At 51.0% G+C, this 23,589-nt stretch overlaps 1 protein-coding gene across 1 annotated transcript in view; it reads left to right on the plus strand.

Annotated features, from left to right (window-relative positions):
* Positions 1 to 18,353, plus strand: part of LOC146789860 (uncharacterized) — a 31,016-nt gene extending 12,663 nt beyond the window's left edge. Inside the window, exon 2 of the mRNA XM_085631212.1 lies at positions 17,548 to 18,353. Coding sequence (XP_085487338.1) covers positions 17,548 to 18,353 — 806 coding nt within the window. The remainder of the gene's footprint in view (positions 1 to 17,547) is intronic.
* The last annotated feature ends 5,236 nt before the right edge of the window (positions 18,354 to 23,589 follow it).

Here is a 23,589-nt window from a genome sequence, read left to right on the forward strand (position 1 = left end):
TTGGATTTAAATTCTTTCTGAATTTGTTTGTACAAAAATCATTTTTTTTTTATCTACACGGTATTGATGAACTGTTGATTTAAAAAGAAATAAATATTTTGGAGTTTGGGTTTAACTTTCTACTCTCATTGCATGAATGGTGCAAATGAAATGTGTATAGCCTGAATGATCAATGTGATCTTCTCCAAGATTGCGAGTTTGTGTTTAAATAACGCTACTTATAGGAGTCTTGTAGCTATCAGTCCAAAGGAAACCCTCTTGGTGACACTGTACAGCTAGATCAACAGTGGAGGATACCTGTGTCCAATACCTGTATAGGAGGCCACATTGCTGAGCTTACATTGTACTGCCAAAAGCTGTGTACTATAGGGACAGCTATAGCACTGACAACAGACAGCGTGTGTATGGGTAGAGTTTTGGCTATGGAGGGATTAAGAAGGCATAATTTACCACGAAGGTTCACATTAAACAACAACATATTCACTGTTGTGTCTCACGGCGCCAGCACTGTGAAGAACTTTGTAACCTATACCATAGCTGAGAACATTTGCAAATACAGCATATCTGTAATGTGTAGCAGCCATAAAATGCAACATGTGTGAGGAGGGAGTCAGTAGCCTCACATCTACAAAATCACACATATGTCACAGTTGCACTGCAAGAGATAAGTTTAAGCAAGGTAGATGACAACATATTTTGGGATATCTACAAGAACAGCCGCTAAATAATGCTAGTTAGAGGCAGTTTTCTCCATGCTGCCTAGCAACCAAAACTATCGCCCTGTTAGTTATGTAGTTACAATATGTTGCTACATGGCAATTGTCTCAGGTACCCGTGGTGAAAACTGCTACCGTGAAGGCGATACAGAATCTGATGTTACCAGGCAAAAACTGCCAGAAGGGCCATTCGCAAGAAAAACATTCACGTTAGTCAGCCCAATGTGATTTTTATTTACATTCAGAGTCAAAAATACCCTTTAAGTCCTCCTCCAATGAAAAATAGGAAAGAAAACCAATGGAATGCAGAATGCAGCATCAAGGGCCAAGTGCAGCGCTGAGCAACAACCCCCACCCCCACCAGCATTAACGGCCAGAGTCTCAGGGGAAGAGGAAAATGTGGGCTACAATCATAAAAAGAAACGTATCGCTGGACAAAACCAATGATGTATCACTCATCATAGTGGGTAAACAACCTTTAGTGCGCGGCTGCTACTGCGCATACCATTACTTCGCAAGCGTTACTAAACTTGCAATGTTCCAACGTGTACCATTAGTACGCAAGTTGTTACATCGCAAGCGTTGTTACTACGCATGCGAAGTAATGGTATGCTTGAAAAGAAAACGACCCATGTCGTTGTAAGGAAACGGAGGCTGTTTCCTCACAACGACGTGCACCGCCCCTCGGAGACGACGTGAGGAAGGTCCCAGGAGGAGAGAGGAACCACGAGGAGAGTGAGGTAATGAGGATGTGGTGTGTTTATGTAGAGTAGGGGGTCGTAGTGTAGGGGGTCGTAATGGGGGTAGTGTTTTAGGGTTTAGTGTAGTGTTGTGGTGTATGTGTAGAGTAGGGGGTCGTGCTGGGGTAGTGTTTTAGGGTTTAGGTTAGTGTTGTGGTGTATGTGTAGTGTAGGTTAGTGTTTTAGGGAGAAGGGTAGTGTAGGTGTGTCGTGCTGGGTAGTGTGGGAATGTTGGGAGTAGCATATTAGGGTTCAGGGTAGTGCTGTGTTTTGGTAGTTTAGGGAGTTATGCTGGGGGTAGTGACTTAGGGTTTAGGGAAGAGTAGTGGTGTTTTTTACTTTGAAAACGGCATTAGTTTGCATAATATTATGCGTAGAAATATTATGCGAACTAATGCCGTTTGCAAAGTAAAAACATCGCACTAAAAGCATGCGTAGTACATTCATCATAGTGCACTCCTTGCAATACCATGGCATCCAAAAGTTGGAAAGTGCAGATAGTCTCCAGGGGCCCGAGGCTTCACTGGGCCTGCGTCTGGGAGTGGGATGCAGAGGTGTTGTGGAGGTGCTGGGCCGTGGCAGTAGCCATTGAGGCACGGCGATCCCCCTTACCTGGTCGTCAGGTCTGCCAGGTCGCATGGAGACATGTTGCTGACCTGTCTGAGAAGACCACCAGGTGCCCCTGGGAGATTTGAACGGCATAAGTGCCCCTGCGCACCAACGTGGGGATGTCTTCATTGCACACCATGTCCCACCACTACACCGGGGTGCACGGAGGAGATTAACAATGGTGGCCTGTGCCTCTTGACATCAGAGGCCAAAGGAGGTTGCGCTGGATGGACGCTCTGGAGGGTGAGGACCCTGAGCTGCACAGAATTTGTGTGGTGGGAGCACAGCAACTCCTTGCCTATTACGGCACTGTTGCATAACCTGCATCGGGAGCCTCACCAGTGGACTTTGCGGCAATTGTTGTACCCAGGCTTGGGAAATTCAGCATGGCTGAAGGTCATGCTGGATGACTCACAGACTTGGCAAGAGTGCAGCAGATTGCATCACGGTGTCAATGTGTAGATGAGTGGAATGTGGTACGCATATCAGAGCAGGTCCGGGGTAGGGGTGGGCGGAATTTGCGGAATTAACCTTCGCAAATTATCGCGAGAATGTTTAAAATTATCGCAAACAAGCAGAAATATCGCAAAGATGCGGAAGTTTTTTTCCGGCATGTTCGCGAGATTTTCTGCATGGTTGCGGGTCGCCAACTTACCCATGTGGTTGCTTGCGGGCGCGGCCATCTTGTTTTGAGTTGTTCTCGCGGTGCATGATCGCGAGAAGAAAGACGTGATCGCGCGACGCATGACGTCACTGCGGGCGCGAACTGTCGCGAGACAGCGCAAATGGCTAAAAACAATAAAACATCTCATGGAGAACGCGACCGGATCAAGAAAACTTGTCGGCGAACGCAGGGATTCAGGTAAGGCGATCGCGCGCGCGCGAGAATGTATCATTTTACAGCGCGAGCAAGAAACAAATTATCGCCAAGCTGCGGAAACCGGAATTTTTGACATTTTCGCGCTCTCCGCGGAACGCAAAAATGTCAAATTATCGCAATTTCCGCGAACGGAACGAAATTTTTGCCCAGGCCTAGTCCGGGGTCTGAGTCGGACACAGGCCTAGCACCTGTGTGTGATGTACCCCCAGTGGCGGAGCTTCCGCTATGGCGAAAGATCATTGCACAACTTCTTTCAAGCAGTGCAAGAAGAGGAAACAACATGAATAAAACTTTAACATGTACCCATGCTATGTTTCCTTCGCTTTGTGCTGCTCCACTCACGGAGCAGGGCCGGGGCAGGGGCAGTGAGGCGTGCCCACTCAAGTGCGCAAATACTGTTTGTCCAGCACTCTCCTGCTGCACAAAGCAGTCATCTGCACTTCCTCTTTTACAATGCAGGTTGCAGTACATCCTTCATGGAGAACATGGCCGGATTGCAATTTTGTGATTGGCATAGGGAAGGGAGCCTGGCTGCCTGCTTCCTGATCCTGGAAGCAGACTCAGGAGAGTAGGAGCACGGAAGATGTGGGACCTGGCCTACAGGTAAGATTGTAAAAATCAATTTTCTTATACACTCGCTCCCCACTGCGTTCCAACCCCCTCCAGAGTCCTTTCTTGCATTTCCCACTTCCCAGCTGACCATTGCCCCCTGAAGCAATACTTAATGCCAGACCAAGAGCAGGCATGCACAACGGGCATGCCATTGAGGCGTCAAATGCGAGTTAAAGGCAAGCCCGTCTGTGTCCATCCTCCCATAGACCTTACCCAGCACTAAGGACCCTTCCTCTCGGACACTACACTGCTATGATGCTGGCACCCTCCTTGTCAACAAGCCTAAACCCCACACCACCTGCCATCTAATGACACAGTAGAACTCTTTTGCACCCTGCGCTTGTCAAAATTGAAAAAGCACCCTCTGCTACATCAGCCCACCAGTGCCTGCTGCCAATCAGCCAAACAACAGTGCAGCCAACTGGCTCATCTGCATCCTCCTCAATGTGTGGTCCCTCCACAATGGCATCTCTTCACACATTGCCTTCTTCAGTTAAACATGGACGACCCTCCGCCCCGGACTGGACATCTCCATTACCATCCAAGACTCCCACAAATTCACCTGCACGGACCTCCCTGAGTGTTCATGAGGAGGCATTGCCATCGTCTGAAAAAACACAGTCCAGCTGACCACGCACTCTAATGAGCCACCAGTGACCATGGAACACCTCCACCTTCAGATCCAGACCCACCCCAACCTCCATGGCACCCTCATCTACAGGCATACCGGGCCATGAACCCCTATTCACCGAGGTTATTGTAGACCTCATTTCACCCTAGGCTCTCCCATCCACCAACAACATCCTACTAAGAGACTTCAAGTTCCACATGTACAACCCCAGGGACAAGAACATCACCTCCCTCCTGGGGAATCTTGCCAACATCGGACTCAATCAGCTAGTCACTGCACCAAGCCACATATTCGGACACACGCATGGGCCTGTCTTCTCCACCACTGGGATCTTCAACTCCAGCTGCACCACAGGACTCTCCTGTACCAACCATCATTCTTTACATCACACCTTCACCACGCCCATTGTACACCATCACCATCATTGCCCCCACCCTTGCAGCTGGATCTAGACCATCAAAAAACTTCACATCAACTCCCTCAGCACCACCACTTCACCAACTCTTACAGACCCCAACACCGCTGCACTCAACCTCCATCAATGGATCTCCAAACATCTGCATACAACCTGGCACCCATCATGACAAAACCTGGCAAACAACACTCCAAGACAGCCAACTTCTTTATTCCCACCCTCCACAAGTCCAGCCCCACTGCTGACGTCTTGAGAAGAGATGGAGCCACATCAATCAACTCCAAAACAGAGACACCCTTGCACCATGGTGCAAGTGTGCATGCGTTGGTGCATGGCAGCCATTGTGCACCTATGTAGTTGGAAAGGACAGGGGGGCTCATTCATGAGCCCCTTCTGACACTTTCACCCTGCTGGTGGGTTATTTTTCTTGACGTATTTCCTACATGATTTTATCTCCACGATTAGCTGTATTTGCAAAGGTAAGCTTTTAGGCATATTCGTGAGCTTGTGAAGCCTTGTGCAACATCATACCTGCATCAGGTATGACGTATGCAGGGTGGGCGTTCACAAGCAACAAACACTCATAGGAGTGGTGCTGTGCAATCTATCAGATTTCCTTACTAAAATTGTAGGGCGTCACTGCGTAAGTACCTTACACCTGCATCATGGCAGGCGTAAGAGTGACGCTGTGCCACAGGGAGAGGCTAGCCCCATGCATTGCTGGACTTGATTCATGCTTGTGACATAACTGCAGCAATGCATGACTTAAGCGCTGACAGATATGTCAGGATGACTGATGTATCTGTTATTAACTGCAACATGGAGCGTCGTACAGTGAATACAGCCCATCCATGTTGTCACAAGAAGGGCCTAGAGAAAAGTGTTCCCACGCTGTTGCAGTGATGCAACACTTTTCATCAAAGGTACCCAGGAATGTGCACTATCTTATTGATGGAGCGCATTCCTGCCCTGTATTTATTGTTGCATGGCAGTACAGCTACATTGCTTGTGGCGCTGTCCAGCTCCAAAACATTCAGAAAAGAGGCACCAAGGGGCATATTAGCAAGGGACTGTCGCCGCATTAGCAGCACTTTTTTGCCTCTAAAGTGGTGATATATTTATCTCCCTATTAGCAAGCTGTCGCTAACAGGTGTTAGCAACAGCTTTCCAGCGGTAGCAACTGGTTTTTCAATTGCCTTGCATGCCAGCAATAAATTTCGCTAATGACATGATTTTTGCCTTGTCATCTGCTTTGTTAAATTGTATTGCCTGTTTTTTTTCTGTATTGTGTATTTCCTTCCTGTTTGCCGCTGTTTTCGCCGCCGTTCACCCTCCCTCCCCGCTTCCCGCCACCACCGCGAAACCCCGCCCCTTTTGCCTTCTGTACCCTCCCCGCTCCCGCCTCCCAGCTGCTCCGCCCCCCTGCGCACTTGGCCATATATGGCGACCGTGCGACGCAGGTGAGTGTGACCTAGCTCTAGGACACCCCCGCGCCGCACGGCCACCAGCTGCTGCGTGTGCTCTCCCTCCCTGCCTTGACTGCCTCGCTACCAGCGCGTGACCACGCCCCCGGCCCCCGAGCGGCGTGGTCCCTGCTCTCCTAACCTGCCCCTGCTGTTTTTGCCTTGTCATCTGCTTTGTTAAATTGTATTGCCTGTTTTTTTTCTGTATTGTGTATTTCCTTCCTGTTTGCCGCTGTTTTCACCGCCGTTCACCCTCCCTCCCCGCTTCCCGCCACCACCGCGAAACCCCGCCCCTTTTGCCTTCTGTACCCTCCCCGCTCCCACCTCCCAGCTGCTCCGCCCCCCCGCGCACTTGGCCATATATGGCGACCGTGCAACGCAGGTGAGTGTGACCTAGCTCTAGGACACCCCCGCGCCGCACGGCCACCAGCTGCTGCGTGTGCTCTCCCTCCCTGCCTTGACTGCCTCGCTACCAGCGCGTGACCACGCCCCCGGCCCCCGAGCGGCGTGGTCCCTGCTCTCCTAACCTGCCCCTGCTGTTTTTGCCTTGTCATCTGCTTTGTTAAATTGTATTGCCTGTTTTTTTTCTGTATTGTGTATTTCCTTCCTGTTTGCCGCTGTTTTTGCCGCCGTTCACCCTCCCTCCCCGCTTCCCGCCACCACCGCGAAACCCCGCCCCTTTTGCCTTCTGTACCCTCCCCGCTCCCGCATCCCAGCTGCTCCGCCCCCCCGCGCACTTCGCCATATATGGCGACCGTGCGAACGCGCAGCGTTGACGCGCAGCGGGCGCGCCGATTGTGCGCCGAAGGTGCGCCAAAGGTAAGCCCGTCTGCGCCCGTCCGTGCCTGGCCCGCGCCCAGCGCCCGAACCCCTGGCTCCCGAAGACCCCAGCCCACCCGCCAGATGTACGACGCCGCCACCCTCAATGCACTCAACACCGGCCGAACCCCGGGATGCCACCAAGCCACCCCGAGACACACCCACGGACCCTTCAGCTGCCACGCCTGCAAGTTCACCTGCATCCGGACCTGCCTCACACCAGCACCCGCCAAGTCGAACACCAGCAGCACCCTCCTCAAGTGCATCCTGCTCAACACCCGCTCCGTCCACAAACACGCCATCGAACTCTGGAACCTCCTCGACACCACAGCTCCAGACGTTGCCTTCCTCACGGAGACCTGGATGAACGCCTCTTCAGCTCCCGACATCGCCATCGCCATCCCAGAGGGCTACAAGATCACCCGGAGGGATCGCACCGCCAACCAGATGGGAGGAGGCATCGCCATCATCCACAGGAACACCATCCGTCTCACGACCAGCACCGACAACACCCTGACCACCGCCGAACACCTGCATTTCCAGATCCACACCGACCCGAAGACCACCCTCAGAGGCACCCTGATCTACCGACCTCCGGGACCACGCACCCAATTCAGCGAGGACATCGCCGACTTCGTCAGCCCGCATGCCCTCCCCTCCGCTGACTACATCCTCCTGGGGGACCTCAACTTCCACCTGGAGAACAACAACGACCGCAACACCAGCACCCTGCTCGACAACCTCGCCAATCTTGGACTCAAGCAACTGGTGTCCACCCCCACCCACCTCGCCGGACACACACTCGACGCAGTCTTCTCATCCAGCACAGACATCGACTTCAGCCACGCCACAGAGCTTCAATGGACGGACCACAGCTGCGTCCACTTCACCTTCAAAAGAACGACGACCCACCACCACCAGCAACAGGCTGCCCGCAGAAGCTGGAACAAGATCACAGCCGACCAGCTAGCCACCTCCCTGAGCCAGCACCCTCCTGCCAGCTCACCGAACCCCAGCCAGGCCGCCGACAACCTCACGAAGTGGATCAGCAACTGCGCGGACGAGCTCGCCCCGCTGAGGACCCCGCCCAGCAGACCCGGCAGCAAGAAAGCCCCATGGTTCACCGATGAACTCAAGAGCTCCAAGAAGAACTGCCGAGCCCTCGAGAAAGTCTGGAGAAGGGAACCAACACCGGACAACAGGACCACCTTCAAGCTTGCCACCCGGAAGCACCATCAGCTGATCCGCGCCGCCAAGAAAACTGCATTCAAGGACCGGCTGGACAACAACGCACACAACTGCAAGGAACTCTTCAACATCGTGAAAGAGCTTTCCAACCCCAGCGCAGGAAGCAACGACATCACCCCATCGCAAGACCTCTGCAACTCCCTCGCCTCATACTTCCACAACAAGATCGCGGACATACACAACAGCTTCAACAACCAACCAACGCACACCACGACCGAACAACCACCCCCCACCACCACCCTCCACGCCTGGACTCCGATCAGCACCGAAGACACAACCCGCACGATGAACTCAATCCACTCCGGATCGCCGACCGACCCCTGCCCTCACCACGTCTTCAACAAGGCCGACGCTGTCATCGCACCCCACCTGCGAGACATCATCAACACATCCTTCGACACCGCCACCTTCCCTGAGAGCTGGAAGCACGCCGAACTCAGCGCTCTACTCAACAAACCCACAGCGGACCCCACCGAACTCAAGAATTACCGCCCCATCTCGCTCCTCCCGTTTCCAGCCAAAGTCATCGAGAAGACCGTCAACAAGCAGCTGGCCGCCTTCCTTGAGACGAATGGATCCCTCGACCCCTCACAGTCTGGCTTCCGAGCCAACCACAGCACCGAGACCGCCCTCATCACCGCCACCGATGACATCCGAGCCCTGATGGACAACGGAGAAACAGCGGCCCTCATCCTCCTAGACCTCTCCGCGGCATTCGACACTGTCTGCCACCGCACCCTAGTACAGCGCCTCAGCAACGTCGGTACCCAGGAGAAGGCTCTGGAATGGATCATCTCCTTCCTCGACGGAAGAACACAGAGAGTCCGCCTACCACCGTACAAGTCAGAGGCCACCGAAGTTATCTGCGGCGTCCCTCAAGGATCCTCGCTGAGCCCCACCCTCTTCAACGTCTACATGAGCCCCCTCGCGGCCATCGCACGCCAACACAACCTCAGCATAATCTCCTACGCCGACGACACCCAGCTGATCCTCTCCCTGACCAACGACCCCGCCGCCGCCAGAGCCAACCTGCACGAAGGGATGAAAGAGGTAGCCGAGTGGATGACGACCAGCCGCCTGAAACTGAACTCAGACAAGACGGAGGTCCTCATCCTGGGCTATTCACCCTCCGCCTGGGACGACTCCTGGTGGCCTCCCGCCCTGGGCACCGCACCCAAACCGACAGACCACGCACGCAACCTGGGCTTCATCCTGGACTCCTCCCTCTCCATGACCAGGCAAGTCAACAACGTCTCCTCGGCGTGCTTCAACATCCTACGCATGCTACGGAAGATCTTCTGGTGGATCCCCACCGAGACCAGGAAGACCGTCACCCAGGCCCTCGTCACTAGTCGACTGGACTACGGCAACGCCCTCTACGCCGGTACCACCGCTAAGCTCCAGAAGAGACTCCAGCGGATCCAGAACGCCTCAGCCAGACTCATCCTCGACATCCCACGAACCAGCCACATCTCCGGACATGTGAGAGACCTACATTGGCTCCCCGTCAACAAAAGAATCACCTTCCGCCTCCTCACCCACGCACACAAAGCCCTACACGACCAAGGCCCGAGCTACCTCAACAACCGAATCAACTTCTACGCTCCCAAACGCCACCTCCGATCAGCCAACCACGCCCTCGCCGGCGTCCCCCGCATACGAAGAGCGACTACAGGAGGAAGGTCCTTCTCCCACCTGGCCGCCAAGACCTGGAACTCCCTCCCGACCGACCTGCGCCTGACCCAAGACCACCTCTCCTTCAGGAAGAAGCTGAAGACCTGGCTGTTCGAGCAGTAGCGGCACCCCCCTCCCCACAGCGCCTTGAGACCCTACGGGTAAGTAGTGCGCTCTATAAATGTCTTTGATTGATTGATTGAAGATAGGCGTTCCATCTCTAAATATTGCAAAAAATCCCGCTAACCGCACTTCGCCCTATTAGCAAGGCTGGCCCGGACCCGCAAAGCAACAAAAAAAGTCAGGCTAAGGCCCGTTAGCTGCAGGAACTTAAGACCAGAAAATAGCTGTTCTTAAGGAGGGGGATAAGTCTTGGGCCCACATCTATGCATGTGTTTGGTACTGGACAGCGCTGCAAGCAATGCTGCAGCACTGCCCTGTGACAAAAATACACTGCAGGAATGCGCACCATCAATAAGGTAGTGCGCATTCCTGGGCCCCAGGCATGAAAAGTGTAGCTGCGACCAGACAGCGTTGCAACACTTCTCATTATGCCCCCCCTTGCAACAGCATGGATGTGCAGTACTCACTGGACAGTGCTCCATGGCGCAATTAATGACAGATACGTCAGGAATCATGACAAATCTGTTTGCACTAAAGTCACGCACTGCTGCAGTCGTGTCACAACCACGACGCAACTCCAGCAATGCATTGGGGCAGCCTATCCCCATGGCACTTCCCCACCTTCACGCCTGCCATGAGACAGGCGGAAGGTACTGACGCAGTGCCGTTCATGAGGGGTGCCCGAATGATGGCGTTGTTTGAGATCCACCAGTGGTGGTTGTGCGCTGCAGTGTCATCATTTGTAAGCATTGGTGGAGTGTCAATTCGAGTGAGTTGACGAGACGTTCAGCGGTGGTCTTGATCCAGCTGCGAGGGGGTCCAATGATGGCTGTGGCGTCCGGTGGGCAATTTGAAAATTTGATTCATCCAATGATGGTAGTGCCAGGAGAGTCCGAAGTCGTGGATGTAGTGGAAGTACCCGCTGGCATAGGTTACGTGCTCGACTGTCTGTCCTGCTATGTGGCCTGTTGAGGTGCCTTGCTGCTTGCGTCTGATGTTAGTGACTTCCCCCAGGAGGGGGTGGTGCTCTGGTCACTTGGGCTGCCGAGGTGGAACTTGAGGTCACCGAGTTGGATGCTGTCTGTGGATGGGAGACCCTGGGGTGCAATGAGGTCTAATGGCGTTGGAGAATGGGAGCCATGGTCCGGGGGGGTCTGCACATGAGGGTGCCACAGAGGATGTTCATGGGCCTGGTCAGGATCTTGGAGTTGCCGTAGTCCATGGTCACCCTTGGCACATTAGAGTGCAAGGTCAGTCTGAGTGTTCTTTTGTATGATGTCAATGCCTCCTCTCTGATGGTTGGGGTACCTCTTGCAGGTGACACTGCAGTCGTCAGTGATGGCAATGGCGATGTCCGGAGCAGAGGTTGGTCCTGGCAGGCGAGGTGGCGTCCAGGGTTGATGGCAAGGAAGGTGCTGGCATCGTATTGGTGGAGTGTCCAAGAGGAATGATCCTTGATGCTGAGCGTGGTCCAGGGCCAGTCAAACGCAAACAGCGTAGCCTATGGTTGCCTTTAGCTCGGGAGATGCCCATTACAGCGCAGGCAGTACATTGTTAACAACGCAACTCTGACAACACAGGTGCCATTACATCGCATTTGAATACAAGGCATTGTGAGGTCAATAATGGTGTAATTTAAGTATTTCAGGTGGGTATGGGTTTCGATGTAAACATTTTCTTTTGGGTGTTTATTGCGGTAAAATATGAAAAATGGAGTGTATTTTGGTGTAAAATACGAAAAATGTGGTGTATTATGGGGTAAAATATGAAAAATTGGGTTTTATTTTGGGGTAAAATATGAAAAATGGGGTGTATTATGAGGTAAAATATGTAAAATTGGGTTTATTTTGGGGCAAATTATGAAAAATAGGGTGTATTTTTGGGGTAAAATATGAAGAATGGCGTGTATATTGGTGTTGAAAATGAAAAATGGGGTGTGCATTAGTCTCAAATGAGATTTTTGGGTGTGTTGTGGGTGCTCATAAAGGAATTCCAGGCTTCTCGGTTGCGTTTGTGGTGACAAGGATAGTTTTGGTTTTCACTCACCGAAGTGGGAACAGTGTTCTTAAAGTCTCCGCTATGCAACACCCACTCTACAGTTGCAATATGCCTAATATTGGTATGCATTGGAATGGAATGCAATGTTATGGCATGCGTTGCAAGTATGTATGTGCCTTTGGCACAAGAGTGGTATGCCTGCTCTGCATGGGCGCACAGCGGCCAACATTGATTGAAGAACACTGAATGGTGCATAGATGCGAGGATGTGTGTGTGAGCGGGTGTTGCTAAAAATCTATTGAGGGAAGTCTTACCTCGAAGCCGTGTCCCATGTCTTCGTACCTCTTGCTTTCCTACGTCTGCTTCCAGGAAAAGGAAGTAGGCAGCCAGGCTTCCTCCCCTGAGTCAATCACAATGCTTTGATGCAGCGGTGTGACTGGTAATTGGCAATGGGACAAGTCATGCAGCCACAGGCCGGAGGGTGGTCATGTTCTGCATGCAGGCTGAAATGCAGCCTGCATTGCGAACAGGGAAGTGCACATGACTGCTTTGTGCATCATGGGTGGGCCGACCGAACAGTCACTGCGCACTTGAGTTGCCTCGCCAATCCGCCCATGCCCTGCTCCGTGTTTGAAGCAGTCCTACCCACCCTCCCATGCCTTGAGGATACATAGCATGATCACATCAGTTAGTCATCCCTTGTTTTTCCCTTTTCATTCTGTTTTTCTGTCTTCTCTGAGCCCGCACTTCCCGATTCCCGCGGATGCTACCCCTGCAGCTTGCACCCTGTCCTCATGCACTTCCGCATCCCAGATGATCGTTCCTCCACCCTCACCTACTTAATGGCACACGCTGCGCAGTCGCGCAGCAGATGCACGCTGCTGGTGTGCTGAAGGCACGCCTAAGGCAAGCCCATCTGCGCCCATCCGTGTCCCAAACGCAACCAGTGCCAGGAACCATGGATCTCGAGCCAGCTACTGCTACAGCTCAGTTACCCTCCACGGACTCAACCACGGAAAACTCAGAGACTGACAACAGGCCTTGCCAAACATGACCCATGGCCAGTTCACCTGCCTCCATTGACGCCAGACCTTAACCACCACACCAACCTCCAACACAGCCAGCGTCGCAGCCAGTGAACTCCACACTTGGATCTCCAACTGCGCATACAAGCTCACCCCGCTACGCAAGCCCGACAAACAGCACCCCAGGAAAGCCACCTGAGACCCAAGAAGCAATACGCAGATTCCTGGAGAAGAACTGGAGAAACACCAAGACACCTGAAATCTACACCACCTACAAGGACGTCATGAGGGACTACCACAACCAAATCCTCAACAACTCCACCAACTCGAGGCAACTCTTCAAGGTCATTCATGAATTCACCAACCCTTGAAGCAAAGCCACAGACATCACCCTGTCCCAAGAGCTTTGCGATAACCGTGGAACCTAGTTCCACCTCAAGATCAAAAATACTCCACAACAACTTTGCTGTCCATCCACCAGATGCCTACAGCTGGCCCAAAGCCCCCCAACACACCAGCCATCCCACCATCCCCACCTGGACGCCGGTCACAGCTGAATACACCGCCTTGATCATGACAGGAATCCACTCGGGGGACCACACCGACCCCTGCCCTCCTCATATCTACCACAGCACCGAGATTGCCCTACTCGCGGCTACAGATGACATCCACACCCTCCTGGACTAAGGCCACTCCACAGCCCTCATCATACTCGACCTTTAAGCGGCCTCCGACACCGTCTCCCACCGCACACTAGTCGCCAGACTACATGACGCTGGATTACAAGGAACAACCCTCGACTGGATCCAATCATTCGTCCCCGGAAGAGGCCAAAGGATCAGACTGACAACCTTCCTCTCCGATACCACGTAAATCACCTGCGGAGTCCCAGAGGGTTCATCTCTGAGGCCGACCCTCTTCACCATCTACAGGGCAGCCTCGACGTCATCGTCCAACAACACGGCCTCAACATCGTATCCTATGCTGATGACACCCAGCTCATCCTCTCCCTCACCAAAGACCCCACCACCATCAGACTCGACTTACAGAAAGGAATGCAGGACGTCGTAGTCTGGATGACCAACAGCTGCATGAAGCTCAATGCAGAGAAGACAGAAGTCCTTGTCCTTGAAACCACACCTTCAGCATTGGACACCACTTGTTGGCCTTCTCCCTCTGAAGCCCACCTAGCCCCTCAGACAACGCCAGTAACCTCGGCATCGTACTCAACCCATCCCTCACCATGAACAGACAGGTCTACGCCGTCACCTTCAGCTGCTTCAACACCCTGTGCATCCTCAGCAAGACCTTCAAATGGATAACCCCAGAGTCAAGGAAGACAGTCATCCATGCACTCATCACCAGCAGTCTGGACTATAGAAATTCACTGTATGCCACCATTTACAAAGCCCTACTCTGCAAACTTCCGACATGACAGTACACCGCCACCAGACTCCTCCACGGCATCCCCCTGCACTGTCACATCAGCCAACACCTATGTAGACTCCACGGTCTCCCCGTGGTGATATGAGTCACCTTCAAAATCATCACTCATGCCTACAAATGCCTACACAACAACTTAATCAAATACATTAACAACAGAATCAACTTTCCCGTACACAGATGAGACATCTGATCTTCCAACCTCGCACTGTTCAAAACCCCATGCATCAACAGAGCCAGAGCAGGCGGAAGATCCTTCTCCCATATCGCATCCAATACCTGGAATGAGCTACCAGCAGATATCAGAGGTGCCCCCTCCCTGAACACCTTCAGGAAGACCCTCAAGACCTGGCTCTTCCGCTAACAGATCTGCACCCCCCCCCCTCAGTGATACGAGACATGGGTGAGTAGCGCGCTTACAATTCCCCTGAGTGATTGATTAATTGGGTTTTCATCATGTGATGATTGTTCCTCTCCTGCCCTGCTTGAGGTGCTGGGGCAACACTCTTCTCTAGTGGTGCATCATCTATGTGTGATTGGCATGAGCAACTCCCCCCCGGCCCTCCTGCACTACGCGACTCACCTTCTCCTTCTCTGGACATTGACCCCGTGGCGCTGTCCACTGCACTCACTCCAAATCCGTGACTCAGCCAGCAGGAGCCTGAGCCAGGTGTGCTTTCACTGGTCTGGGTACAGCAGTCACCACGTAGTCCACTGGTGGACCACCTGATGCAGTTGATGCAGCAGGGCTCCCTTAGGTGTGTAGTTGTAGCGCTCAGAGCACACAAGTTTGGCATAGCACAGGGGCCTCACCCTCCAGAGCATCTGGCCAGCCCAACATCATCACGTCCTGTGATGCAGGGAGACGGCACCCACCATTGGCAATCCCCTCCATGCACCCTGGTGTAGTGGTGGAGTATAGTATGCAAAGTGGACCTCACAACGTTGGTGCGTAGGATCACCTCTACCATTGGCTTCTCACACAGGTCAGCAACATGTCTCCATGTGACCTGCCAGACTTCACCACCATGTATGGGCGATCTTCGCAAAGTAATGTCTTCAGCAACGGCTCATCGACTCCACAGCTATTCCACACCCAACTCCAGGCCACAGAAGCAGGTCCAGCAAGGGATCCAGGAACCAGACGCATGTCCAGCGAGGCATCCAGACTCTCATCCTGGTCCGCCGGGATGCTGGGTGGTTTGAGGGGGTTGTTGATATGTGCTGCACTTGGCCCTGGCTGCTCAAATCTGCATTTAAACTTTTTTTTCTACATTTTTTATGTTGGAGGGGGACTGATAGGCTAAGTCCACACTTGCTGCTTAGGGTGCCTTTTTCTAACGGGATGGGCTTTTCGGTGGATTCCGCCCGCTATCGCCGGTTTCATTAACGCCATCACGCTAACGTTAGCGGCAGTCTTCCCGGAAACTATCGCCTGTCAGCAACACGTTGGTAATACGTCGCTAACAGGGCGATAACTTGTAGGGATCGACAGCGATAAAAAGAACTAGCGCTTACCTAGGTTAGCGAGAGTTATCGCCATTTCTTGCTAATATGGCCCCAAAAGTTTTCCACATTTTTCAAATCAGCTATTTCCTGGGCTTAAAAAATGCCTCTAACTGGAGTTTGTTTTGCAACATATTAGAAAATATTTGTACCTATTGCAAAATTGGCTTTGCTGCAGTTTTTGGATGTGACCGCCTAACTTGCATTTCCATTTTGTTAAGTACCACTAACAGAAGTGACAATCTTTCAAATGTACATTTTGGTCAGAAAAGTGCCGCAAACTCCAGGTAGCAGCAACTTCTACATATGGCAATTAACAAAATACAACATTACCAAAAACAAAATGACGCAACGGCGGCGTGAAGTCCATGTACATATGCCCCATTGTGTCTACACTAATCCATTATCAAACGATTTAAATGTAGCTTCAATATACATGCTCATGCTGTGTGTGTATAAGCAGCCTAGGATAATATTTACATTCTCAAACCATTCTCAAATCGCGGAGGTGCTCTAAACACAGACAATTAACATTGTTTGACATGTAAGTGTCTGATACTGTACATTCATGACCCTGTTGTGCCATATAACATGTCAAGCTAAGTAGGCTATGCTTGTCAACAGTGCCTGTAGAGATATCCAGTTCCGCTCACATTTGTCATTTTACAGTTGACACAAGTTCATATGAAAACCAGGGAGACACAGTAACATCAATTTTCCAAATTACAATGGCCTTGTGCAACTGGTATGTCACTAATGTTCATGTCAATAGTGAAGTATCAGTGCACAAGGTCACCAAGTACAATGCTTCACATTATTTCATACACCCTGTATCACCTCTGTCCCGCTGTTTCATCAAATCTCAACAATCCCACTGTTGCATGCTAATCAATGGCATTTGAACAAGTCTACGTATGGCAATTTAGTATACCTTTACATGGCCTTGGAAACATGTTAGAGTTTATATTGACAAAATGGTAAAATTTTGTTTTAACATTGGTGTTGCTGTTTGTGACCCCACAAAAATGTCTTTGTTTGTCTTCTTCACCAAAATTCTTGTGCTACCTGTGCATAAATCCAAGTATGCATGAAAGGGTTGTAATGGTGGTGCAAGGGGCCTGACAAATTGGCAGGAATCTGTATCATTACAACATATCAAAATTAGCATGTAAACATGGGAAATGAGTCACATCCAAACACCACACCAGGGATGGTTATGACAGGTGGGATGATGTGAAAAGTTAACAATTCCATGTGTCAATTCCTCATAAAATGTGGACTGATTTCTGTCACACACATAGAGGTGGCATAATGCCACTTGGACTTGCTACAGTGCTGGAAGGTGCCCTTTCCTAGCCGTCAACAATACAGCCATCAAGGCATGCACACTTGCAAAATGGTGCAAAGGTGCATGCACTGCTTCAGGCCTGGCCTGTCTGGCCATGTGCCATGTGATAGGAAACACATTTTAAACGCAACTAGGACATTTTGTAACCAAAATTTGAAAATCTTATCTGATGATGTATAGCTTGAACTTTGCTCTGTTGACCTACATCATAGTTACAAAGTGATGTGAACACAAAAGGTAGAATCTTGAGACCAGATGTCAAACATGAGTATCAACCTACATTTTGTTACATTTCAGGGCATGCAACGCCTACTCATGAGCAGCAACCTGTGTTTGAAGAGGCTGATGAGGAGGGTGACAGTGTGCCAAGCCTGGACCAAGGCCTCCTCCAGGAGCTGTTACAATCGATTCAAACACCCTCTCCCGGCACAAGAAGGTCAAGCGGCATTGTGGGGTCTCCACATAACTTGTCTGGAAACCCTCGTACACCATCTCCCACAACATCTGAACCTCCCCAATCGCAGGACACGCTAAATGTATTTGAACAACGTGTTGTTGAAGTGCAGAGCCAGTTGGTACATGAGGTGCGGAAAGGGATGGAGAGCATGGCAGCCACCCTAGAGGGGGTCCTCAGTTGTCTAAGCTCAGGTTGTGGCAGTGCAGAAAATGGAAGAGGCACCGATGCTCCACAACGTGGCTTGTGTCAGGCCCTGAATGGCATATCTGTTGTCATGCAGCAGAGGCACGAGCAAATGCCCACCACAAGTGGCACCCTTGAAGTTGCCAACAGGCTGAGGGCCATCCAGAACATACTTGAAGCCATGGGTCAGAAACAGGATACATACCTTACCGCCTTGGCTGCCTACCAACGGGATGTTGCGGCAGTGCTGGCAAACCAGCAAGTCATGCTCAGGGCATTGCTGCCTTACATGTTGGCTCAGGGAAATGATGCAGGAAATCTGCCTTCCACATCTTCAGCTCCTGATGTGTGTATGCCTCCTGTGTCTACAGGATCATTGATAACACCATCAGCTGAGACAACACATACATCTGAGGAAGATGATGTTGATGAATTTCCAGTCGTCCGGAAAATGGCGCGTTAGCATCACCTATTGCCAAATGATCCTAAATCTACACTGTCCGGTGCTCATTGTACTGACAGCATACCCTAAAAATGTAAATGTCCTATTTCTCATTGTCACTGGATTATCACCTAATTATTTGTGGCCTTCCTCTGTGAGATGAACGTATGTTGGAAACTCTTCCTTTCTTCACAGTTAAATCTTACTCTCACCTATATGTCCGAAAAGGTTTTTTTGTAGGGATTGTGCATGGACATCCTCATCCTTACTGTAAGTGTCTCTTGATTATTTACCTGCCGTCATACCTTGCTACTTGCTTTATTGTATCAATAAATGTACTTTTCAAGCTCAGCATGCAATGTGCAACTGGCAACAGCAATTAAGTGACTAGTACCGTGTGGAGAACAGAAATAGCAATGGCTAAGATAGCACAATAGGTCCCATGTTGGTATGACAAACAGTTCAAAAGTTGCAAAGAGTGTGTGAATGGTAAAAGCAATTCTGCTTGCAAGCTTGCATTTATGTGGGTCATTCCTAGGTGAATGTGTGAGATCATACAAATGCTGACATCCCTCAGGTATATATACATGTGAAACATGTGCAGGTGGCTGGCATCAAAGGCACACCCTAAAGTAAAAAATATCGTAGACACAGCAATTTGCTCATTTGTTGGAATATGGACATGCTTCACACCAGTGTGCCTGCAACCACATCCATTATCACTCAACCTGTGTCTCATGTATGAGGTCCTACAAACACTTTTGTGGTACTGCAATGACACTGTGCCAGATATAGAAGGAGACACTGATGCACCAAAATGGCCTTACAATTAACCACGGCAACAGAACTTCCCTGACATGGCAGAATTGATTCGTCCGAACACATATGTAAATCTGAGAGACTGTCAACCATTCGGCATCCCACTATTCCTTGAGCTAAGTTACACATTTCCTGTAGAGACTTGACAACCTGATTCATTACCAGGTTGAAGACAATTTGTAAATCAGCAAAAGTGCAATGGGACGTGGAGTTAGCTTGCATATCCACAATATTGACATGTGTGCAGGCCTGTCACACTGATTATTGCGCATTAACGGACCCTAAATGTCAGATACCAATTAAACTCTGAAACGGAAAATATCTGTGGTGTACTAGATGTGTGGTACTATCCGTACCAGTAGTACAATGCATATTGCCAATGAGGTCAATTGTCTGTGCCCCCATGGTCTGTCTGTGCCTTGTTCACTGTTTTGGGCCCTTGTGTGTTTGTGCTTTGACTGATAGCGCCTCTTTTGCCTGTCTGTGCCGTTTACCCAGTTTTCTCTGTATTCCCACTGTCTTTTCCTTCCCTCTTCCGCCGCAGATACCTCTGCATCCAGCCCCCCCACATGTTCCTGCCTTCTAACTGCTCTCCCTACCCACGACCCCTGGTCAATGGCGGCTGCTGTGTATCTGCATCATTGGTGTGCTGAAGTCAAGCCCATCGGGGCACTTACACAACCTGACCACAACCAGCGCAAGTGACTTTGGATCACCAACTCACCACCGCTACAACTCCAGCACGCTATGCATGCAACCTTGGAAGCTACTACAACTGCCAGCTCTCAACACCTTGCAACTCACAAGCACCATTCTCATGTCGACACTGCCGAAGCACCTTCACCCACCTCCGGACAATGACAGCTACGGTCAGCAGGCTGGATACTAATGTACCCAAACCCCTGAGCTGCATCCTCCTCCACACACGTTCCCTGCACAGACATGTTATGGAAATCTGGGAGGTCATCAACACCCTCTTGCACAAGTGACGTTGCCTTCCTCACATCTGCAACCGACATTGCATACGCCATCCCCAACGGGTACAAGATCATGAGGAAATACGGGCCCAAACACCCTGAAGGAGGCCTTGCCACCATTCCCCAGGAACTGCCTCCAACTGACTAGCTCCATTATGATCAACTCATTGCGCAATATGGAACATGTCCACTCCCGGATCCCGGTCAACCCCAGAACAACTGTTTGTTGAACCCTCGCCTACAGACATCCTGGATCTGCCACACCATTCACCAACACCATCGCAGATCACATAGCGCACCACTACCTTGCCTCCTCTGACTACGTACTGCTTGAAGACCAGAATATACACCTCAACAACCTCCACCATCTTAACTACACCGCCCTCCTAGACAACCTCGCCAACATCAGATTGAACCAACTTGTCATCACCCCGACTCACAAGATGGGATATACCCTTGACCCCATCTTTTGCAGTGGTAACAACATTTGCCTTGGCCAACCCACACAACCTCTCTGGACCGACCACCACTGCGTCCACTTCTCCTTCTCAAAACACACCATACACAAGTCAACACCCCATACCCTGTGCAGACACTGGTGCAAGATCACCAAAGAGCCCCTTGCCTCTGCACTAATCCGCACTCCTCCCCCCACCATGAGTAACACAAACTCTGCAGCGAACTAACTCCACAAATGGGACTACATCTGCCGAAACATGCTTGCACCCCTCCAGAAGTACAACATACAACACATCACAAAAGTCACCTGTTTCATCACGGACCTACAAGATTCAAAGCTCTTGTGCTGACAAGTCGAGAAAGCTGGGAGGATCAGCAAAACCCCAGGAAACACGCACCGCCTACAGGACCAACACTACAGCACACTATCCAACTCATCAGATCCACAAAAATGCTACTTCATCCAGGGCAGTATCCTCTCCAACTCCTGAAAATCCAGGGAACTCATCAACATCATACAATATTTCACCTGACCCCCCAGCAAAAGCTCAGTCCTCACTCCCTCCCGGGACCTTAGCAAGAAACTTGGATCCCTCTTCTACCACTAGATCAGGAAAGTCAATGCCAACTTTGATGAACAGTACCAAGGCATCCGACCCAAGACCTTCCAACAAAAAATCCACCCTACAGACCATCCTCTGCTGTGCCCCTATCACCATAGAACACACCGCAAACGCCATGAGGGGCATAGACTCGGTAGCATCCACAGACTCCTGCCCGCAGCACATCTTCCACAGGGCTGCCTCCGCCATTGCACCAGAAAACTGACAGACAATAAACTGCACCCTTGGAACAGGCGCCTCCCCAATGATAGCAAATGGCCAGAAGTCCAAGCCATTCCCAATCATCCCCTTGCAGACCTAACAGACAGCAAGACCTACAGGCCCATCTCTCCCCTCACATTTGCCCCCAAAGGCACCACCCAGATTGTCAACATACACCTAGTGAACTTCTTAGAATCCTACAACATTCTCAACACTTCTCAATCCAGCTCCATAAGAAACCACAGCATCAAGAGTGCCCTCCTAGATGCCACCGCAACATCCACACACTCCTCAAACAAGGCCACACTGCAACCCTCAATCTACAAGACCTCTCAGCCGTTTTAAAATCCATCTCCCACCACACACTAGCAGCCAGACTCCATGATGGCGACATACAAGGAAATGCCCTACACTGGATTGGTTCCTTCCTCGCAGCCCAAAGTCAATGATTCAGACTCCAGCATTTCCTATCTGAACACACAGGGCCCGATTCACAGAATTAACTTACGACAAAATCCTAAACTTACTACTTTTGGTATTCACAGAATGCACTTACTACTTTTGGTATTCACAGAATGCACTTACTACTTTTGGTATTCACAGAATGCACTTACTACTTTTGGTATTCACAGAATGGATTTACGACTACTAACTTTACGTCCGCACTCAGGCCGGAAATTCCGGCCCAGAGGCGGAGCTTCCGGCCCGGGGGCAGAGCTTCTGGCATAAAGGCGGAGCTTCTGGCCCGGAGGCGGAGCTTCCGGCCTGGAGGTGGGGATTCTGGCCAGTGGCAGAGATTTAGCCATGGCCGAAATCTCCACCACCGGGCCGCAAGCTCCGCCTCCGGGCTGGAAGCCCCGCCCCCGGGCCAGAAGCTCCGCCTCCGGGCCGGATTTTCCGGCCCGAGTGTGGACGTAAAGTTAGTAGTAGGAAATCCATTCTGTGAATACCAAAAGTAGTAAGTGCATTCTGTGAATACCAAAAGTAGTAAGTGCATTCTGTGAATACGAGAAGTAGTAAGTTTAGGATTTTGTCTTAAGTTAATTCTGTGAATCGGGCCCACTGTGTACTGATGCAGAGTTCCCCAAGGATCGTCCCTCAGCCCCACAATCTTCTACATCTACATGGCCCAACTTGCTGACATCATCAGTAAACACGGACTCAGCGTAGTATCCTACGCCAAATACACCCAGCTCAGCCTCTCCCTCCCCAAGGTACCCAACATCACAAGACACAACTTACCGCAATGGATGAAAGATGTTACAACCTGGATGAGCTGCAGCTGGCCAAAGCTCAAATTGTAGCAAAACGCAAGTCATCATCCTCAGAGCCACCCCTTCCACATGGGACTATACCTGGTGGCCCCCTGCCCTGGGCAACCCTCCCACCACGTGGACCAAGCATGCAACCTCAGCTTCGTACATGACTCATCCCTCACCATGGCCCAACAGATCAACGCTGTATCCTCAACATACTTCTACACCCTCTGCATACTCTGCAAGACCTTCAAATGGCTCCAGCCCAAAATCAGGAATGCCATCACCCACACATCCATCATCAGCAGGTTGTACTATGGGAAAGCCCTGTACACCGGCGTCAACACATTTCAGAGCAACAAAATCCCGAATGTCCAGACCACTGTAGCCCGACATTCCCTCTGCGTCCCATGACAAGACGACATCGGCCACCACCTACAAGAGCTCTACTACCTCCACGTCTAAAAAAAGACTGACATTCAAGCAGCTCACACAAGCCTACAGAGCCCTCCACAACACCGGACCACAATACCTCTACAAAGGAATCTCCTTCTACACCCACAAGAGATACCTCTGCTCTGCTGACCAAGCCATGGCCAAAATTTCCTGCATCTACAGACCCAGACCGTGAGGCAGATCAATTTCCTACTTGCGGCCATGACCTGGAACATACTCCCCCTTAGCATCGGTCCAACACTGCAAGCATTCAGTAAGAGCCTCAAGACCTGGATTTTCACATGATGGGTGATGACAGAAGCCCCCCTGTCCCACTATACCTTAAGACCCTCAAGGGTGAGTAGTGGGCTCTATGAATTCCTGATTGAGGTATGAATTGTTTGCTTAGATTACCTGTAATTGTATACAAATGTTAGAGTTGAGATCATAACTGACAGTCTGCGCACAGCAAGTGTAAGTCCCAACC

The sequence above is a fragment of the Triturus cristatus genome, chromosome 10 (genome assembly GCF_964204655.1).
Source record: "Triturus cristatus chromosome 10, aTriCri1.1, whole genome shotgun sequence".
Classification (NCBI taxonomy): domain Eukaryota; kingdom Metazoa; phylum Chordata; class Amphibia; order Caudata; family Salamandridae; genus Triturus; species Triturus cristatus.